This window comes from Phycodurus eques, chromosome 5 (assembly GCF_024500275.1).
Source record: "Phycodurus eques isolate BA_2022a chromosome 5, UOR_Pequ_1.1, whole genome shotgun sequence".
NCBI classification, from domain to species: Eukaryota; Metazoa; Chordata; class Actinopteri; order Syngnathiformes; family Syngnathidae; genus Phycodurus; species Phycodurus eques.
Genome location: NC_084529.1, coordinates 17,555,185 through 17,574,070, shown reverse-complemented (window position 1 = coordinate 17,574,070; position 18,886 = coordinate 17,555,185). Strand labels below are relative to the sequence as shown.

The 18,886-nt window shown below is 40.6% G+C and overlaps 1 protein-coding gene across 15 annotated transcripts in view; it reads right to left on the bottom strand.

Annotated features, from left to right (window-relative positions):
• LOC133403181 (unconventional myosin-IXAa-like) overlaps positions 1-18,886 on the bottom strand; it is a 118,643-nt gene that overhangs the window by 78,028 nt on the left and 21,729 nt on the right. For 14 of the 15 annotated variants that reach the window (XR_009768620.1, XM_061677820.1, XM_061677825.1 and 11 more), the window contains exon 2: positions 17,396-18,369. Coding sequence is in view for 14 of the 15 variants with exons in the window: in XM_061677820.1 (XP_061533804.1) it covers positions 17,396-18,298 (903 nt within the window). In the remaining variant the exon portion in view is untranslated. Of the gene's footprint in view, positions 1-3,591; positions 3,646-17,395; positions 18,370-18,886 lie in introns of those variants that run through there. The other variant, XM_061677834.1, reaches the window with a different exon arrangement.

Here is an 18,886-nt window from a genome sequence, read left to right as displayed (position 1 = left end):
CTTTGAGGATTACACCACCGCCACTCTCCCTCCCTCCCTACCTCTTTCCCATCCCTTGGGGGGGATGATGGTAGAGGGCGATGCAGAGAGGAGGATGAAGCGGAGCGCTTTCATCTCCTCTGCACAGACAGGAGGACCACGCGGAGTTCATATTGATGCATTTAACGGGCTGGCGCAGCTCAGTGGCGCCTCCAGGAATGTTTTGAAAATCCAGCCCTGGAAGCCAGTTTCTTTTTCCCTAAAAATGTTAATATTTGCCTATAGTTATAGTTTAAACTATATAGTTTAAAATATAAACCTAGTGAGTATTTTATAGTTTAAACTATAAATATACCACAAGGATCCCAAAACACTTTAATATCCTTTTAAACTTCCGTCACCTTTAAAAATGAACAGCGGCAAAGACTCTCCATAATTTCCGCTAACAACCCAGGCTAAACCTAGCTCCTCCCTGAAATACAAAGCCCATACAACGTCCTTTCAAACTTACCTTACATCATTACCGTTAAAAATACATCGCTTACAGAGGACCTTGTAATAGTCACTCAGCAGAGCAAAAACATACACATGCGGTGAAGACTCTCCGTAACCTCCGCTAACAACCCAAGCTAAATTTAGCTCCTCCTAAATAGCAAACCGTGACTAGTCCAGGGTTCACTTTATATGAGACAATATCAGGCTGAGGTAGGTTAGGCAGTGGATTACATATGTCTAAAACAAACTATATCTCATTTTAAAGGGAACATTAGACGTTATGTACCGTTAGAGGTGGGCAACATGGACTTAAAAGACAATGACATTATTCAAAATGATTTTTGCTTTTGCTTTTTAGACCTTGTGGGATTTGCTTTACTTCACCTGATAACAAACAGGCTTTCAAATGTTTTTTTCCCAGCGAAAATAAGTGCTTCCTCCGAAAAAATCCCTTCGTCAAAATGGATGAAAACACGATCCTTTACGAACCCCATTAATTCCCAGTCTTATGTACTTATTGAAATGCAGAATTTACAGGTGAGCTGTTAGCACCAGGTTAAGGCTAAAAAGACAGCTAGCTACTAGTGTTTGCATAAAACATCGGCTCAGTCTGTTTAGGAAATATAATTGATCCAGTGATGAGAAGCTGTAAAAGTAAAATGACAAAACACTTTTTGTAGTTTGAACCAGATCAAACCTCCAACAAACCCTCGCATTCATGCACAGCAATTGCGCTATGTGGCTCATCATGTGATCATTTATTCATTCATTTCATTTATCATTTTGAACCCACGAGTCGCCTTTCAGTGGCGAGACTCAATGGGAGCTGCTTTAATTGAGGAGAACACAAATGTGCTGAAACTTGGCAAAATGTGGCATTGTGCTGAGCGCAAACTTGTGCCATGTCACATGTTGAGATTTTGAAAATTAAAGTAAGATTAAACAAATATGTATTTTATATATATTATTTTTTGAGACATAGGGGAGTCACTACATTGTGTAACAGTGTTTTTGAATGTCATGTACACAGCATACCTGCAAGTCTAATATGATAATCCACTTTGCAATAACAGGCCTGTTATCAAGGGCTTATAAAATGTTTATAAATGGATTATTAACTACTTCATTATTCATTTACTAAGATGTAATGCATTGCTGTAAGTCATATGATAAGATTTAAGTGTGGAAGCAGCTTACCATACACAATAGGGAGCCAACACTTAATTTTGACTATACAGGTAGTCATGGTTTACAAAGCATTATGAAACCAATTTTTAACCCGCTGATAAAATCTTCATAAGGATGCCACATGTAGTGTAATAAAGTGCAATAACGATGTTTGCTCTTTGTTTAAAAAAAACAACTTGCTGTTCACTGAGGCCATTAAAACGTCTAATAACGTGCTCAAATTAAAATACGATTACAGATTTGTTTGGGAGGGTGCGATCGTATTTCTGATTATATAAATACTGAAGGAATATAAATAGCTTTTTCAAATGGAAATGTCCATTATTTAAAATAAAGAGTCAAAAATGAGGAAGGTTTAGTAAGGAGATTAAATTATTAAATGATTAACTTCACGGTTCACCACAACAGAGTGAGAGGTTGGTGTTTATTTTTTTATTTTTTTGCAGCACATATGAAGATTAAGCAGCTTTGATTTTCAAATGAAAGCCAAAACTGTTGCCTATCTATTCCAGCAGGAGGATTTAGGGTGATTAACATGAAGCCAGCGTGCACACAGAGGCCTGAGGCAAGAACAACAAAAAAACACACAGACACCTCCACTCGTTCATAGTATTGATGAAAATAAGAAGAAAATGGCAACTAGAAGGTCACTTGATAGAGCGCAGAACTCTGTATCAAGACTATAATTATCGGAGATGTATACGGTAACATACGTATTCATTTCTGGTTTTCGGACGCATCGCGTGTGCCCATTTTGTAGCTGCTGTATTACTTTCTCTCGAGACATTTAATTGACCTGCTATTTGCTGCTCAATGTTGCTTAAAACTAAGCACTTAGTCTGGTGTTTCACTACTTTACATTTCAGGTTATCTTAATGGTTAAAGCCTCCTTCGTCTCATTGTGAAGTGAGTTGAGTTCACAGCGCTCGTATCCACAAGTCAAAGCAAAAAAATCGTCCAAATGACAGCTCATATCCCGAAAAACTTGGATGTCATATCACTCAAGGCACCACTGTATTTTGAACAAAACACACCAAAAACATTACATTACGGCTATGTTCATACACCAGGTCAATTCCGATTTTTTTGACATCTTATTTTTTCATGTGAATATGAACGGTATATTTAAGATTATTTCAAATCTGACTCATACCTCTTTCGTATGTGGATATATCTCGGATATGTCTCCAATGTGACTGTAGTCTGGACGCTGCGGTCCCGCTAATCGGGACATCAAAATGCAACATATGTCACAGTTGTTTGACAAACCAAAAAGGCGTGAAAAGTAATGGCAGACGAAGGAGTAGAAAACAGTGACGAAAAGAAAATAATTGAAGACTGGTAAATATAAGCAATGTTGCCTGCGGTTGTACAAAATCCTTGAAATTGCCACAAATGCGTCAGGACTGAAACCTACATGAGGGGCCATATTTACTTTCGTAAACAGACGGCACCATGTGACACTTCACGGACGCATTCCGTTCACAGTAGACGTCGCATTTGTTTTTGTAATGTGAACGACTACATAAAAAGATCGGATTTAACAAAAAAAATCCAAACTGGGTATCTTACCCTGCAGTGTGAACGTAGCCCTAAAAACCTCGGAACTGCTTTTAATGTTTACACCACGCCCCTGGCATCAGTTTAAATTTCCTTAGTTCTCTCCTTCTTTGATGTTTGTTGCAGTTGTCGTGAAGCTGAGGCTAACACTTAAGGCCTATTTATACTCCCGCAGTCACGCGGCCGACAACGCCCGCATTGCCTCACGTGACCGACGAATTGCCCCGCGAAGCAACTCTGCGTAGCTTGCCGCGCACCCGACAAAACTAGTTGCTGCGCGTCGAACGCCGCGGAGATCATCTCTCGTGATTGGTCCGTTTTAGTCACATGTTGTGATGACGTACCAGCGTGGCCCTTGGTTCTACATACCATCTATGTCGCCGCCTTCTCGATCGATTTTGCAGCATAATTAAGCGTATCATCTGGTCATCTAGGCCCATTTGTTCTGTCGCGGTCGCCATTGTTGCTTTGTTCCATGTTACTGAAAGGAAAGTAAAAACGGCTATCGGAAATGGCAAAAAAAATAAATGCAAAGGAAACTCCACCCTGTGGTGTCCTAACCAATACCAGCCGTAGCGACACCCCCGACTTGGAGGAGAACTGCAGCTCACTTTCAAAACAGCGCGCGTGGGTTGCAGTCGAGTATAAAGGCAAACTACGCGAGGGACAGCTGCAGTGACGTCAGCGCGATCGCCGTCCACGCGAGTATAAAGCTTGAGCTGAAGGATAAGCTCTTGGGGGGGAAGCCAAAATGTCAAAAACAAAATGGCTCGTTTGTTTTCCATGGAGGCTTAAAATAAGTCTCCAGAGGGTTGGATTCCAGGCCGCGGGGGTTCAACGGAGGAACCGATGTGTGAAATTCTCGGAAAAGAGTTGTGTAAACGCCATTCGTAGCTCCACTCGAAGATCACTTGCGTAGATCTGGTTAGCACGAATGGCCCAGATGGCTAATGTTTGTAATCGCATCTGCTTGTGGTGGTGACGCCATGTTAAGATGCTCAGATTGAATCAGGCCCATTTGGACCATCAAACCACTGCCACTCAAGTCTGTTACGTCCCTACACGACGACGTGTACTTTCTTCGCTTATTCCAAAGCTGAGTTGGCTGCGCAACAGGGAACATGTTGCGTGTAACATAAAACATCAAAGGATCTTCAGGACTTCCAGCTGTGTTTTGCAGTGAGAGTCACATTTTGGAACCTTGTTTAACGACAACTTGAGTCTACTGTTACCGGTGCTCCAAAGAACAATGGCTACCATTTTAGATCTTCCAGGAAATGCTCTTTCAACTTCAAACCTGGAGTAGAGAGAACTAAGGAAATGTAACCCGAAGATAGCTGAGATAGGCTGCAGCAGCCAGCGACCCTCGTGAGGATAAGCGGTAAAGAAAATGGATGGATGGATAAAAAAAGAAATTTGGCATACTGAATAATTTTCATCCTTAGCACAGTGTTTTATTGTACCTCAAGTGGCGACTCAAGATTTATCGTTTATCATGGCCTTGAGCGCAACTTGACTCTTTTCGCTCGAGCGATATGTCCGTTTAACCTATATTTAGTGTCTTGACTTGATCCTCTTTCAAGCTTAATTAATTTGATTCATCAATCTGATCACACAACAATCTAAGTATAGAATAGAAGAAACCCTTATCAGTCCCAATAAGGGGGAATTCCACTTTAAGAAGAACAAGAATATCAAAGAATCAAAAATCTAAAACTATTTTCGTATAGAAGTAGCAGTGTATGCGGCAACTGTACATGAATAATAAATACTACTGTATACAGCTCTGGAAAATATTAAGAGACCAAAAAACCCACAGCCAGTTTTTTTTATTTTGTCCATTTTTCATTTTCTGAAAAAAAAAAAAAAAAAAAAAAAAGCTCTTAGTGAAAAAAATAGCCCTCTATAATATCGAACTTTATAAAAACATATAGTAATAACATAGCTAAATAGAAAGTAAAGAAAAGAAACAGTTTTTGCCACATTTTGTGCTTCATTTCAATGGACATTGTGCTGCTCCTTCTGGTGTGCGCGCCTTGGCCACTTGGGGGCAGTATAATGAAACTACGCCTGTTAAAATTTTCTGTGTTCAAATATATTACAGGGTTATAATACCGCAACACCGGTGCTATTCGTTAGCAGTCTATGGCCTTTCCCATGATGTGTTAGCATTAAGCTAGCAGACTATAAAGGGAGAGTATGTAAGAGGCCTTGCCTCATTTCAGTTACAACATGTCTCTTTTTTTTATGTTTAGTTTAACAGTAAACCTCAACCAGGAGTGGCAATAAACTGCTTGAAGCTTATTTTTTGAAAAAATATTCATCATCTGATAAACTGCTGCTTGTTGTGAAGCTGTAATTACAGATGTGAATGGCAAACTATAAATGAATAAAGGCGACATGAGCAAGGGTGAATCTGAGCAAAAAGGCAGCAAGAATAGTCAGCCGCATTGTATGCAGCAAAACTAGACTATGCAAGTGTAACGTCTATGTTCAGTTGAGTAAAAACATGATAATTACATTGCTGCGACTATACTTAAGGAATCCCCCGCCATGCAGCCATATTTAAGCAGTGATACTTGTGCAGTGGATAAGTGGTAACATACCAGGCTAGGTGCTAGCGTTAGCCTGAAATCTTGGGTCGGACTGGGTTTCAAGTTTGTGGTCACGAGAAAGACAAAAACATGGACTTGTTGCCCTGAGAATATTTTGTCACGAAGCAACATTTTGAAAATTTGTGATTTTGCGGCGCTGCGACATACTGAATCTATTTGGTCTGTGTACAGGCCAACAATGCGAGTCCACTGACCAGCTGTCTACAGTCAAAACTGCAAAATGTCCTCGGCTTTCCTGAGAAAGGAAAGCAGGAATGCTCCCGAGAAGGACAGAATGTGAGGACGATAATCCAGCAAACAGATGTTTGGGAGATCATGGAAGAATGCTGGCTTGCCCAGAGGACACGGATTACCGGCGTGGAAGCGCTAACAGGAACTCGGAAGGGCGCATCCGTGACAGCTAGCCAAAACATAGTAACATTGAATGAAGGCTGGGTGAATACTGAGACACAAATATCACAAAAAAGGGTGAATAATACAGTTACAAAGATACAGAAAGAGCAGTGGAATCATATTAGTCACAAAGAAACATACAGTCTACGCATGGGCTGGTTTCGGTTTCAAGGTAATCTGTGGTTTCAAATAGTCACACTTTTAAAACCGCAAAAACTTTCCATCATATCGATCCTACGGTATAAGCGATTTTTTATGAGAACACTGTCATGAAATGAATGTTTGCCACGAGCTACAAAAGTTAGCGTGTCTAACTGATGAAAAAATACTGGATGCTTGCTATCGAGGCAGATAACATGGCTAACTAGCATGATTAACATCATCTTAGCAACAGATTCATACCGCAGTTTTTCATTTTCGCAATTCACTTTGCATTGACGCTGCATGTGTGTGTGCGGATGAGGAGGCCCTCAAAGTGACGGAATATCCAATCAACCTTTGTGCGTTCACCCATTCACAGTTGAAACTGTATCCGGGTTCTAAGTGCAGCTCACTGAAGCGGAGGAAAAAATATATATAAATAAATCCACCCATCTATCTGCTGTACCGTTTACCCTCACACACGTCGCAGGTGAGATGGAGCCTATCCCAGCCGGCTTTGAGCGAGAGGCGTAAAACCTGTGCACGTGCACAAGCGGAGGAGTTGTGAGACAAAAATTTGAAGAAGCACCCGCAAGCTTCATTCAAATCTCTGGTGTGGATTCATTTCAGTTTCACCGTTGAAAGATGAGGAAAGTGAAAACTGCTGGCAGACATTTTGCTGGCTGCTAGCATTGCTTGAAGTGTGTCTCGTACTTTTAAGGAAGCACAAGCAATATGCAATATACAAGCACCTCTATAGACTATACACGTGTAGAAGTTGGGTTAAGCGTGTGTTGATTGGTCACGTCTGGAGAGTGAGGTGCAGATATGACTAATAGACCCAAGCTTAAGACAACTGTTACCAAGTAGTGGGTTTTTTGTTTGTTTTTTTCTTTCATTTTTGTATGTTTTAATTAGTTACACATATTTTATACTATGGTATTGTCACATGTACACAATTAATTAGTCAAGGAATAAGCCCACATCACAGTGATGGTGCCATAACGGATGGTGTCTGCAAAAGAACTTGCCTTTTGTCTCGGTTGAGCGAGTTCACCTTTTGTGGTACTGTAACTGTACACCAAGCTCAAGATTGATCGCTTCAAAGCGAGGAGCTGTCTTCCGTCCGGGGCTATTTTGGGCCGTCTACACTTTCTCAAAACCAAACACACTGAAGGCACCAAAGTCTTTAAAAGAGACGTTTAAGAGATGAGGGCCCAGGCACTACCTGGAACCATCCATCAGCCACAGGAGACAGGTCGCGTCCCTCAGGGGCCTGCTTTAGTGCACCGAGGACATCTGGATGGGAAGCATCTGGTGGAGGGGGCCGGGCTGTCGGGGGCGTTCTGCAGGAGGCCACAACAACACCGCAAACATGGTGTCATCTGGACCTGTCCGGCACTACGCAATTTGGATCGGCTGCTGATCGGTGACGTACCAGGAAGATTCTTCTCTACGTTCTGTATAAAGACCTTTTCATTATGTTTGTAAACAATAGGCGCCGGGCTACTTCCGGGTCGTAGAAAAGTGACTGACTCCCGCTGACCTGAGCTGAAATTATGACAAATGCTTTTTGTGTTTGGTTCTAAAGTTCCAAAAGCTAGTCCCCTCACTATGTCTGAATTTCCACCACATCTATTTATTTTGTTAAATCAACATACCTGTTGAAATGTAAATTAAGGCCAGCATTCCATCTGCCTTCCAAGCAATTTACCTCATGTACCATCTTCTTCTCAACAGACACTTCACACATTCAAATTACGGCAGCAGAGTAGAAGGCTACAATCATCATTCAAGGAATTTATCATGTTTTTCTCAATCGCACTGAGTCGGTAAAATACGTGTGAGGTCATGGTAAAAAAGTCTGTAGTGAGCAGACGCACAAATAGCCACAAATGCCGTGTGCTCCCCATCAGGCTTCCCAGCTGTCTTCCCGCCAGCTCTGTAGCCACATCTCCACTGTCGTTGCTGATCTCACGTTACTGGACCATCTGCACTCTGTTATTAAAGACTTTGATTTGACAAGGAATGGGACGTCATTAGGTGATATCACCCGTGTGATGTGTGACTGTGCCGCGAGCCGCCTCGACTTCGATTAACGCTCAGCAAACCTATGAGATTTTTTACAGAGATTGTTCTTTTACACGTAAAACACGCAGCAATTCTTGCACAAACACAGCCACGGCAAGTTTACTGCTAAATTTCCCCTTGACAACAAAACAACAACTGGCAAAGGAGCAACAGGGCCAAACTGAAAAACAAAAGCTCTGCTATTACTATTAATTGTCAAAATACTATTTAAAAAATGGCAAAGATGCAAGAAAAAATTGTATCATGACATATATTACATGACATGACGTTTAATACTTTTTTGTCTCAAAACATTATGACCTTTCTCTTGGAATATTAAACCTTTTCATGCACCATAGCGATGTTGTTGTTCTCGTAGTTTTACTATTTTGCTGATTTCATGTCTCCTTTATGCTCAATATTACAAGAATGTCATTTAAGTACACGTTTATGCTTATAATGTTCCAACTTTATTCACGTAAATTTGTGTTTTTTCTTCCGTAATATTCCAACTTTCCAAACATAGTATTTGTTCACGTAACTTAAAGACCCTTTTCTCGTAATTGTACAATTCTCTCTTTTAAGTTTGGCCTTGATACTTCCTGGTAGTTGTAATAAAAGTTTTAATAGTACGAGAATAAAGTTATAATTTTTGATGACATGTATTTATGCTCATAACATTCCGACCTTGTTTGTGTCACTTAAAATATTTTTCCACATAACACTCTCACTTTATTCTCTAGTTACTAGAATAAAGTTGTAATTTTTAGTGTACAGTACGTTTATGCCCATAATATTACAACATTGTTCATGTAAATGTGTTTTTTCTCCTACAATACCGCAACTTTCTTCATGTAACATTTTGAAACTTTGTTCACGTAATTTTTATATCCTTTTCTCAAAATTTTACAATTTCAGTTAGGCCTTGATAGTCCTTGGTAGGAAAAAAAAAAGTCATATTATAAGAATAAAGTTGTGATTTTTTTTAACAACGGTTTATGCTCGGAACATTTTGACTTGGTTCTTGTAATGTAAAAACATTTTTGTCATAACAATCTGACTTTTTTCCTCATAATTTTACTAGTTGTAATTTTGAACGTATAAAGGTTCATGCTCATAACATTCCAACTTTGTTCTCATAATGTAACAACCTTTTTCTGCTAATATGAAGACTTTTGAATTTGATCTCATAAAATTCACCTCTTGTAACTTTACAGCTTTATTCTTATAACATTATGACTTTGTTGTCGTAACATTACATCTTTGTTCTCGTAACTTTACAGCTTTCTACTTTGTAACATTACCACTGCTCTCATAATACTATTCTTTCTTTTCAGTTTGTCAATAAAAAGTCAGTATTATGAGAATAACGTTATGTTTAATGAGTGCATGTTTATGCTCTTCTCGCAACATTAACATTACGACTCATAATTTTTTTCAGTGTTGACCTAATACGTATAATATACCCACTTCCATTTAACTTTTTAACGAAAACAGAAACGTGAGTCATCGAATACATCCCGTAATGTGCTTGCAAATTTAAACAAAAACATCAGACAATATTAGAAAATCACACTGATACTGACCCCTGCAATGACATTGACGTCTGACCCTCAGCGACTAATCATTTCTTCCAACAGGGCCTAAAGTGCACATTTGTACCCATTTGAAAGCATCACTTAGACATGACAATTATGGTAAGAGTCAGACTCAAACACCTGATGCCTCAAGACACATCTGTCACCACTTTGGAGACATAGAGTAACAATGCAAAATGACTTGATACTAACAGTGGTACGAATGTTAAAAGGTTTCTCAGAACATAATAAAGGCGTTGTGATGAAAAGTTTGACTTTTGGAGGGATTGCTTGTATTTCAGCTATTTTCCAAAGGGGGAAATTGCTTCACCAAATACTAATAAATTGAAGGCCAAGCGGTTTAGACGTTCCAATGTATAATTAAGTATCAGTATCTTTATTGGAATACAAACACGCATGTCATTTATACAATGACTACATTTTAAAAAGCCAAATAAACACCTTTTAATCAATTACAATTTATTATAAAAAGTATCTTACAATTATAATTGAAATATATATATATATATATATATATATATATTGATATATATAGTTATTTAGATATATTTACTCAATTTATAAGTAAAAAATATATATACAATTTTTAATTTATTTAATTGCTTATTTAATATTTTTGTAGGATTGTACATAGCATATTGGGAGTATAGAATTGTATAGAAATGTATGCATACAATCTTTCATGTATGTATTTATTTACTTTTTTTAATGTCATTGCAAGCAACCTTTTAATTTATTTTTTACATTGTTTATTTAATTAAAATTAAAATAACATCCATCCATCCATCCATTTTCTGAGCCGCTTCTCCTCACTAGGGTCGCGGGCGTGGTGGAGCCTATCACAGCTATCATCGGGCAGGAGGCGGGGTAAACCCTCAACTGGTTGCCAGCCAATCGCAGGGCACATACAAACAAACAACCATTCGCATTCACACCTACGGCCAATTTAGAGTCCCCAATTAATGCATGTTTTTGGGATGTGGGAGGAAACCGGAGTGGCCGGAGAAATAGGCGCCTGGAGCCTACCCCAGCTATCATCGGGCAGGAGGCGGGGTACAACCTGAACTGGTTGCCAGCCAATCGCAGGGCACACACAAACAAACAACCATTTGCACTCACAGTCACACCTACGGGCAATTTAGAGTCTCCAATTAATGCATGTTTTTGGGATGTGGGAGGAAACCGGAGTGCCCGGAGAAAACCCACGCAGGCACGAGGAGAACATGCAAACTCCACACAGGCGGGACCGGGGATTGAACCCCGCTCCTCAGAACTGTGAGGCAGACGCTCTAACCAGTCGGCCAGTTCTGTTAAATACAGAAATAGACCTCGTAACTGAGACTGCGCCTTTTAATACAGTGCGCCCTATGGTGGTGAAAATACGGTTATTGATTTGATATGACTGTTGAAAGTCAGGTCGGAATCTATCAGAACACCAAGGTTTCGGACTTGGTCTTTGGTTTTTAAAGAGAGTGACTCCAGGTATTTACTAACAGCAATCCTCTTTTCTTTATTGCCAAAAACAATTATCTCAGGTTTGTTGTAGTTTAATTGAAGAAAATGTTGGCTCATCCAGATTTTTATCTGTTTTAGACAGTGACACAACACCTAAATTGAACTGCAGTCATCTGGAGACTCTGCTAGATATAACTGTGTGTCATCTGCATAGCTATGATAGTCACAATTAAAGTTCTGAAGAATTTGAACCAAAGGTAGCTTATACAAGCTGAACAGGAGGGGTCAAAGAACTGACCCTAGAGGTACCCCATAGGTCATTGCCATTCGATGAGATTGAACACTTCCAATGGTTACAAAATAACTCCTTTCTTCCAGGTAGGACCTGAACGATTTAAGGACTGTTCCATTTAGTCCTACCCACGTTTCCAACCCGTTCAGCAGTATATTATGATCTACCGTATCAAAAGCCGCACTGAGGTCCAACGAGACCAGAATTGACTCCTTTCCCAAGTCAGTATTCAACCTTATATCATTTAGCACTTTGATAAGAGCAGATTCTGTACTGTGAGGAGTTCGGAACCCTGATTGAAATTTCTCAAAAAGTACATTTAAGTTCAAGAAATTGCTGAGTTGTTTAAAAATAACTTTCTCAACAATCTTGGCTATGAAAGGGAGATTTGAGATGGGTCTATAGCTTGCTAACATGGAAGCATAGAGCGTTCTATTTTTTAGCAGAGGCTTAATGGCAGCTACTTTAAAAGCTTTAGGAAACTCTGACTGAAGTGAGCAATTTTTTTGATTATTTGATGCAAATCAGCTAGCACAGACTTTGCAATAGCTTTGAAATAGTCCAATCGTTTCAGCTGCTGAACCGTTTTCTCTACAGTTTTTTGGTCAACTGTATCAAATTCTGACATGGTAATGGAGTTTTTCCTGGGTGGCTTCAGATGTAGTGTCCTTTTATCATTTTGCTGATTTGTGCTGCTAACCCTATATTTAACCTGATGGATTGTATTTTTTCACTAAAATAACAAGCAAATGCATTGCATTTATCTGCTGTTAGAAGTTCTGGAAATGGTAATAGAAGAGCATTTATTTGTTCTGTCTGTCACTAAGCCTCACTGGCATAAATAGATGAACAAAGATACATTATTTCTTGTAAATAAATAATATTTCGAGCAATTACCTTAAATTTTATAATTTCCCACAGCACACCTGAATAGCGCTCACGGCACACTAATACGCCCCGGCACACTGGTTGAGAATCACTGATCTATATTAATGTATATACTGTATTTAATTATATACCGACTGGCCAGTCAGTAGGGCTCTGAGATGGACAGATTCAGGTCAAATAGTGGACTCCAAAACAAACATGGTGAAGCAGGATTTAGCAACTATGCTGCACACAAATGGAATAAGTTGCCAACAGAAGTGACGTCAGCCCCAAGTGTGCATGTTTTTAAGTCCACGTTAAAAACTCTTCTTTTTTCCCATGCTTTTTAGAGCATTTCCACTTTTAAATATTTCTTGCACTGTATGCTGTTTTAATTGTATTTTTATTTAATTTATTTATTTCTCTTGTAAAAGCTCTTTTTTTAAAATGCTTTTAATCATGTAAAGCACATTGAGTTACGTTGTGTATGAAATGCGCTATATAAATAAATTGGCTTTGCTTTGCTTTGCTATTAGATGGCAGGAAGTACATACAGTAATTAATGTATCCACTTTTTGTGACATTTTTGTTTGTTGGTGTGCCGTAGGATTAAGTTGCCAACAGAAGTGACGTCAGCCCCAAGTGTGCATGTTTTTAAGTCCACGTTAAAATCTCTTCTTTTTCCCATGCTTTTTAGAGCATTTCCACTTTTAAATGATATTTCTTGCACTGTATGCTGTTTTAATTGTATTTTTATTTAATTTATTTATTTCTCTTGTAAAAGCTCTTTTTTTAAAATGCTTTTAATCATGTAAAGCACATTGAGTTACGTTGTGTATGAAATGCGCTATATAAATAAATTGGCTTTGCTTTGCTTTGCTATTAGATGGCAGGAAGTACATACAGTAATTAATGCATCCACTTTTTGTGACATTTTTGTTTGTTGGTGTGCCGTGAGATTTTTCAATTGTAAAATATGTGCCTTGGCTCCATAAATGTTGGAAATCACTGATGTACATATACAATATTTGATGTACTCTTTTATCACAAAATTAATACAATACAGTAAAACTGCACATTTTAGACTAGCCGTTTATTGTGGGCAGCCTGAGTCACATCTGTGCAGTAATCTTGCTGTCTAATCATCATCTTGAAATGACACACCTGTGAGGTGGATGATGGATTATCTCGGCAAAGGAGAAGTGCTCACTAACACAGATTTAGACACATTTGTGAACAATATTTGAGAGTAATAGGCTTTTTGTGTACATGGAAAAAGTATAAGTTAAAGTTAAAATGAGAGCCAAAACAAATTTGTTGCATTTATATTTTTGTTCAACGTACAAATACGATTACATCTTTGACTGTGTTAAATTAATGGTGTAAATAGAAATAATAATATTGTTTTTTTAAATGTAATTCAAACAACAAAGCGAGTTGCTGGAGAATAGTACAGCATATGATTAAAAAAAAGTCATGGTGACTCCTGCTTCCTTGGGTGTGGAAGCGTTCCCCCCTCAAACGCAACCCAAGCAGCCAGCGCCGTCACACGTTCCTCGATCTGTGATTATCAACACTCTGTCCTCGACTGCGGCATTCCGCCTCTGGCAGCCAGCCAGACAGAATGCCAGTCATTTCCAACTCAAACAATGTCAGGTACACTGCACACACGAAAATTTACCATCGTACATATTGAACATGCTTAACATTTAACACTATTGTGGCCCTTGGGAGCAATTTGGGGTTCAGCGTTTTGCCCAGGGACACTTCAACAGCAGGCTGTCGGAGCCAGGTTTTGAACCGCCCATTCTTCCAATGGGGCCTTTTCTGACTTTGATGGGAAAGGGGAAAAATGCAAAAATTGGGCTGAATTTTTGGTGTGCACCCCTCTAACAAGCCTAGTGGCGTACCTTTGCTTTCCAATTATTGTAATAATAAATAGAGGGCTTGCCAGCTTTACAGAAAGAATGCTGCTCCTTAAAGGGACAACTTGCAGCTTAAAATTTGTTTTTGTCATATACATTCCATTTAAACTGTCTGTATGAACTGAGAGTAGAATATTATTGAAATTATCTTTTGAAAAGTCACCCCTCTCTGGCCCCATCTAATGCCTCTACAATTTAATTTTAATTATTATTTTACAACTGGGCACAACGGGACAAGAATAGCCAGTCAGGGAGTGCAGTGACAGGAGGCATGACCGAATAGTCTGTCAAGCTTTTGCTCACCCGCACCTCGTGCTCACGAGCCTGGCGGGGCGACACAGCAACCTCATGCCATAGGAGACTATTGTAGTTTGTTGACCGGATTATTTAACTGGTTAGCAACAAAAGTTAAAAGGAAGGCACTGCTCTCTACTTCAAATCAAGGGTAAAGATAATATATAACAATGGTGCGTGGCCTATATGCCGACGGCTGCGTGACTCAACCACAGCGAACGTCAATTCATCGTTCTCACCAAGTCGTCAGGTAACTCGATCCCTTCACTTATCATTTAATTGACAGTACATTCCAAAAATAAAAAACAGTAACATTTCTTTAAACATTGCACACCTGTGGCTGACCATGAGCTGCACAGCGGCCAGGCAAGTGGAAGGAACTGGCGTATTTCTGGCTCTATTTTGTTGTCCAAGGTTAGAGAGCTGGGGGTGTTTCTTTGTGCAGAGACATGAGGTGGTGGGAGCGGGGACTGAAATGAGGCGACATTCAAATATTGCTAGCAGTTTGAAAACTTTAATAATTGTACCTATAAAATCGTTGTCCCCTGTCTCTTTTACCATTGTGCCTCCATTCCTGAGATGTACCGTCATTTAACAGACTTACATTTTGCTATTTTCTGACAAGAGCCAAAACGTCGAAGCAGCTGCGCTCAAAGCTGTCGTCTGCATTCACGTTTTCCAGATGACGGAGCGAACAAACTAACCGACCAGGACTGTGAGTCAACATGCACAGCTGCATGCGGACAACATATCCACATACATCCTGACAGGATGCCGCATGCTGGACAACTGCATGGTTGCCATAGGGAATTTAAAAAAAAAAAAAGAAGAAGAAGGTCCTGAGTTCACTGGGTCATGTCTGTCCAGCTGCAAATGACACAAATCTAAGTCGTTTAGAGGCAATGTCGTCTCGTGAAACATTCCCCAGTGAAATTTCATAATCCATAATCCATTATTGATTTTCTAATCCAGGGCGGATTAGGCAACATTTCTTGATCTTTTTTTCCCCCCAATCAATGCAGAGATTGGGCAAACATGGTTTCTAGGTCATATCACATGTAGCCTCTACATGAATATCATATGTGCTAAATATAGGAGGAGGGACTTTTCTAATCCGTTTCATGCCTCCACATATGAGCTCCAGCATTCCGAGGCCAAACGAATAACCTGCTGCCTTCTCTTTGCATTTCATTAGGGCTTTTGTCACTTCCACGTCTAATTTGGAACATATGAGTGGAAAGCGGCACCCGGGGATAAGAGTGAGGCAGCTGCACGGCAGAAGACTGCTGGGAATTCACGAATAAATGAAGTCGAATGGCCGATACAGAGAAGACATAATTCAGAATGACTTTTTCAGATGATCCCTCACCCGAAGAGAAAGATGCACTTTGGAAGCAGCGTATTACTATGAATCCCAATCCTGCGTGACAACTCATTTCTTCAAACCAAAACCATAACCAACCATGACCAAACATTAATTCCATCCACTTTGCACTATACTGGTACTGTACCGGTACAGTACAGTCTTAGGCCACCATTACATTTGTTGTTCTCCCAATACTATAATGGGCATATACAGCTCAGGAAAAAAACAAGTGACCAAAATGAAACTTCTCTCACTCTGCAGGAGCCGTGTGCATTATGTCGCCCCAAGATTGAAAGCCGGGATGTGTTTTTAAACAATGAGTGAAAACATTTAGGGTGAATACAAAGGGGTAATTTGTTTTGTTTGGTGCAATAGGAAGCAGTCAGGCACAAAGGTAAATTTGTGAGCGGATTAATTTCCGCTAATTACACTACTTATTGAAAGTAGGACACATACTTGACGTATTTCCTGTATTTATTAGGCTTTACACGATCAGGATTTTTTTTTTTTATTTTTTTTTCTCCCCAAATAACTTAATTGGATGTCAAATATTTACAGTACTACGTAAAAAGACATGCGACAAGGCTAAAAATAAACTAGCTTTTGGATTCAAATATACTGTGCATGATGGTGACGCGGAGTCAATGTCTTTTGCGGAGCCGATCAATGACGTCATTGATCGGATCGGCGCATGACGACATTAAAGCAGATCAGCATAAAATGCTAATTATCGGCCTATACCGATCAGGCCAATAAAATCGGTGTAAAGTCTAGTATTTATGTCAAAGCCACGTTGCTAAATAAAAGCAACCAAGTTAGTGTTGAACTAATTTGATAAATTGCATGCTCGAAGTACAGCAGACCCCCCATTTGCGGGTGATAGGTTAGACTGCTAACAGCGAAAAGCCGCAAATAACTGATCTTCAGAATAATTGCCATGACTTTTATTTTTTGTGTGTGTGGCTAAGTGGCTAAAACTCACTTGTACCTCAAATTTTGGCTCAAGTAAAACATTTGGACGAAGAGATGCCTTGTAACTTGAAAAAACGGTAAGTTGGGGCAGGCGTATGTCAAGGTACCACCCCTGTCGCAAGTACTGTAGTTGGTTCAATGATGACACGTAAACATCAAGCCAACACTGCATCTTGGCATCTTACCTCCAGCACCGGCCCCGCTCCCAGGATGATCTGCTCCACTCCGCTGGCGAAGCCTTTCTGGCTGAGAGCGGTCAGGTGGTGAATGAGGAAGTTGGTGCTCTGCGTCTTCCCCGAGCCGCTCTCGCCTGAGATGACAATGCACTGGTTCCTGCGCCGCTGCAGCATGGCGTGGTAGGCCACGTCGGCTACGGCATAGATGTGCGGCTCCAGCTTTCCCAGCGCATGGTTGTCGTACATTTTGACGTACTTGGGGTTGTATATGGGCAGGAACTGAAAGGGGTTGACCACAATGAGGATACTCCCGATGTACGTGTAGATCTTCTCCTGGCGGAAACGCGCCCGCAGGCTTTCCAAAAGGGCGCACTCGGTAAGTTCCGGCAGAGCGCAGAGATCTGTCGGGGGGTCGCTCTCCGCCGGTTGGGGGAGGAAACCCCGCTCCACCATGCAGCGGCGCTCCTCGGTCACCCGCAGCCACATCTGGAGGCTGCCGCCGTAGTGGATGGATCCGTCCAAGTTCTTTTCCCGCAGGAGGAAGCGGTAGTCGTCGCCACTGCCCAGGCCGCCGCGGTTCTCCAGAGCGCTCCTCGGCCACAGCATCATGCGCTGCACAGGACAGTCACCCGGGTTGAGGATCCACTCCTCGCCACCGAACTCCTTGACCTCGGCCAGCACGTAGCACTTGGTGCGGTCCAGGCGCAGCCGCTCAATGAGGCATTCGATGGCCTCGGCCGCCGTGGTGTTCTTGCGGGCACTGATGGGGCAGTAGATGGTCCCCTCCACCAGGGAGCCCGGGTACACGCGCAAGGTGAACTCCTGGTCCTCCAGGCGGCGCCGCATGCTGCCGCTGGCGACGGCCATGTTGGCGCTGCTGGCGTAGCTGCAGCTGCCATCTTGTAAGCTCATGGTGGCACAGCCGCTCCCATCAGCGCAGCGCTTTCTCCGGGCCCGCTGGGAGGAACTCAGGACATCATGACCTGGAGAAGACAAAGGTGTGTTTTAAATGTCACGCTGTGCCACATTTCCAGTAAGTACAGTGGAGCCACGCATACTTGAGGTTTGGTACCCACAGATTTACCTATTCACAGATTTTTATTTTTTTTTTCCAAATTTGTGTTCAATTTATTTGCAATTGTTTTCCTTTTTTCCCATTTGTTGTAATTTGCATTTTTATTCAAATGTTTTCCCATTTTTTGTAATTTATTTTTGTTTTTTCTTATTATGGGAGGGAACCATCCCCAAAGATGCATATTGGCTTATTCCAAAATTTGGGTGGGGGTTAAATTACTATTATTATTTTTTTGTTCAAATGAAATAACAATGGGTGTCAATTATCCACGGCTTTTCGCTATTCGCGATCCAGTCCCTATCACCTGCCAATAGCGGGATTCAACTGTACATTTCATTTACAAAGTGGTACCTTGATTTAGGATTTTAATTGGTTCTATCACCAAGATTGTAACTCAATGTAATCGTATATCAATTCAATATTCC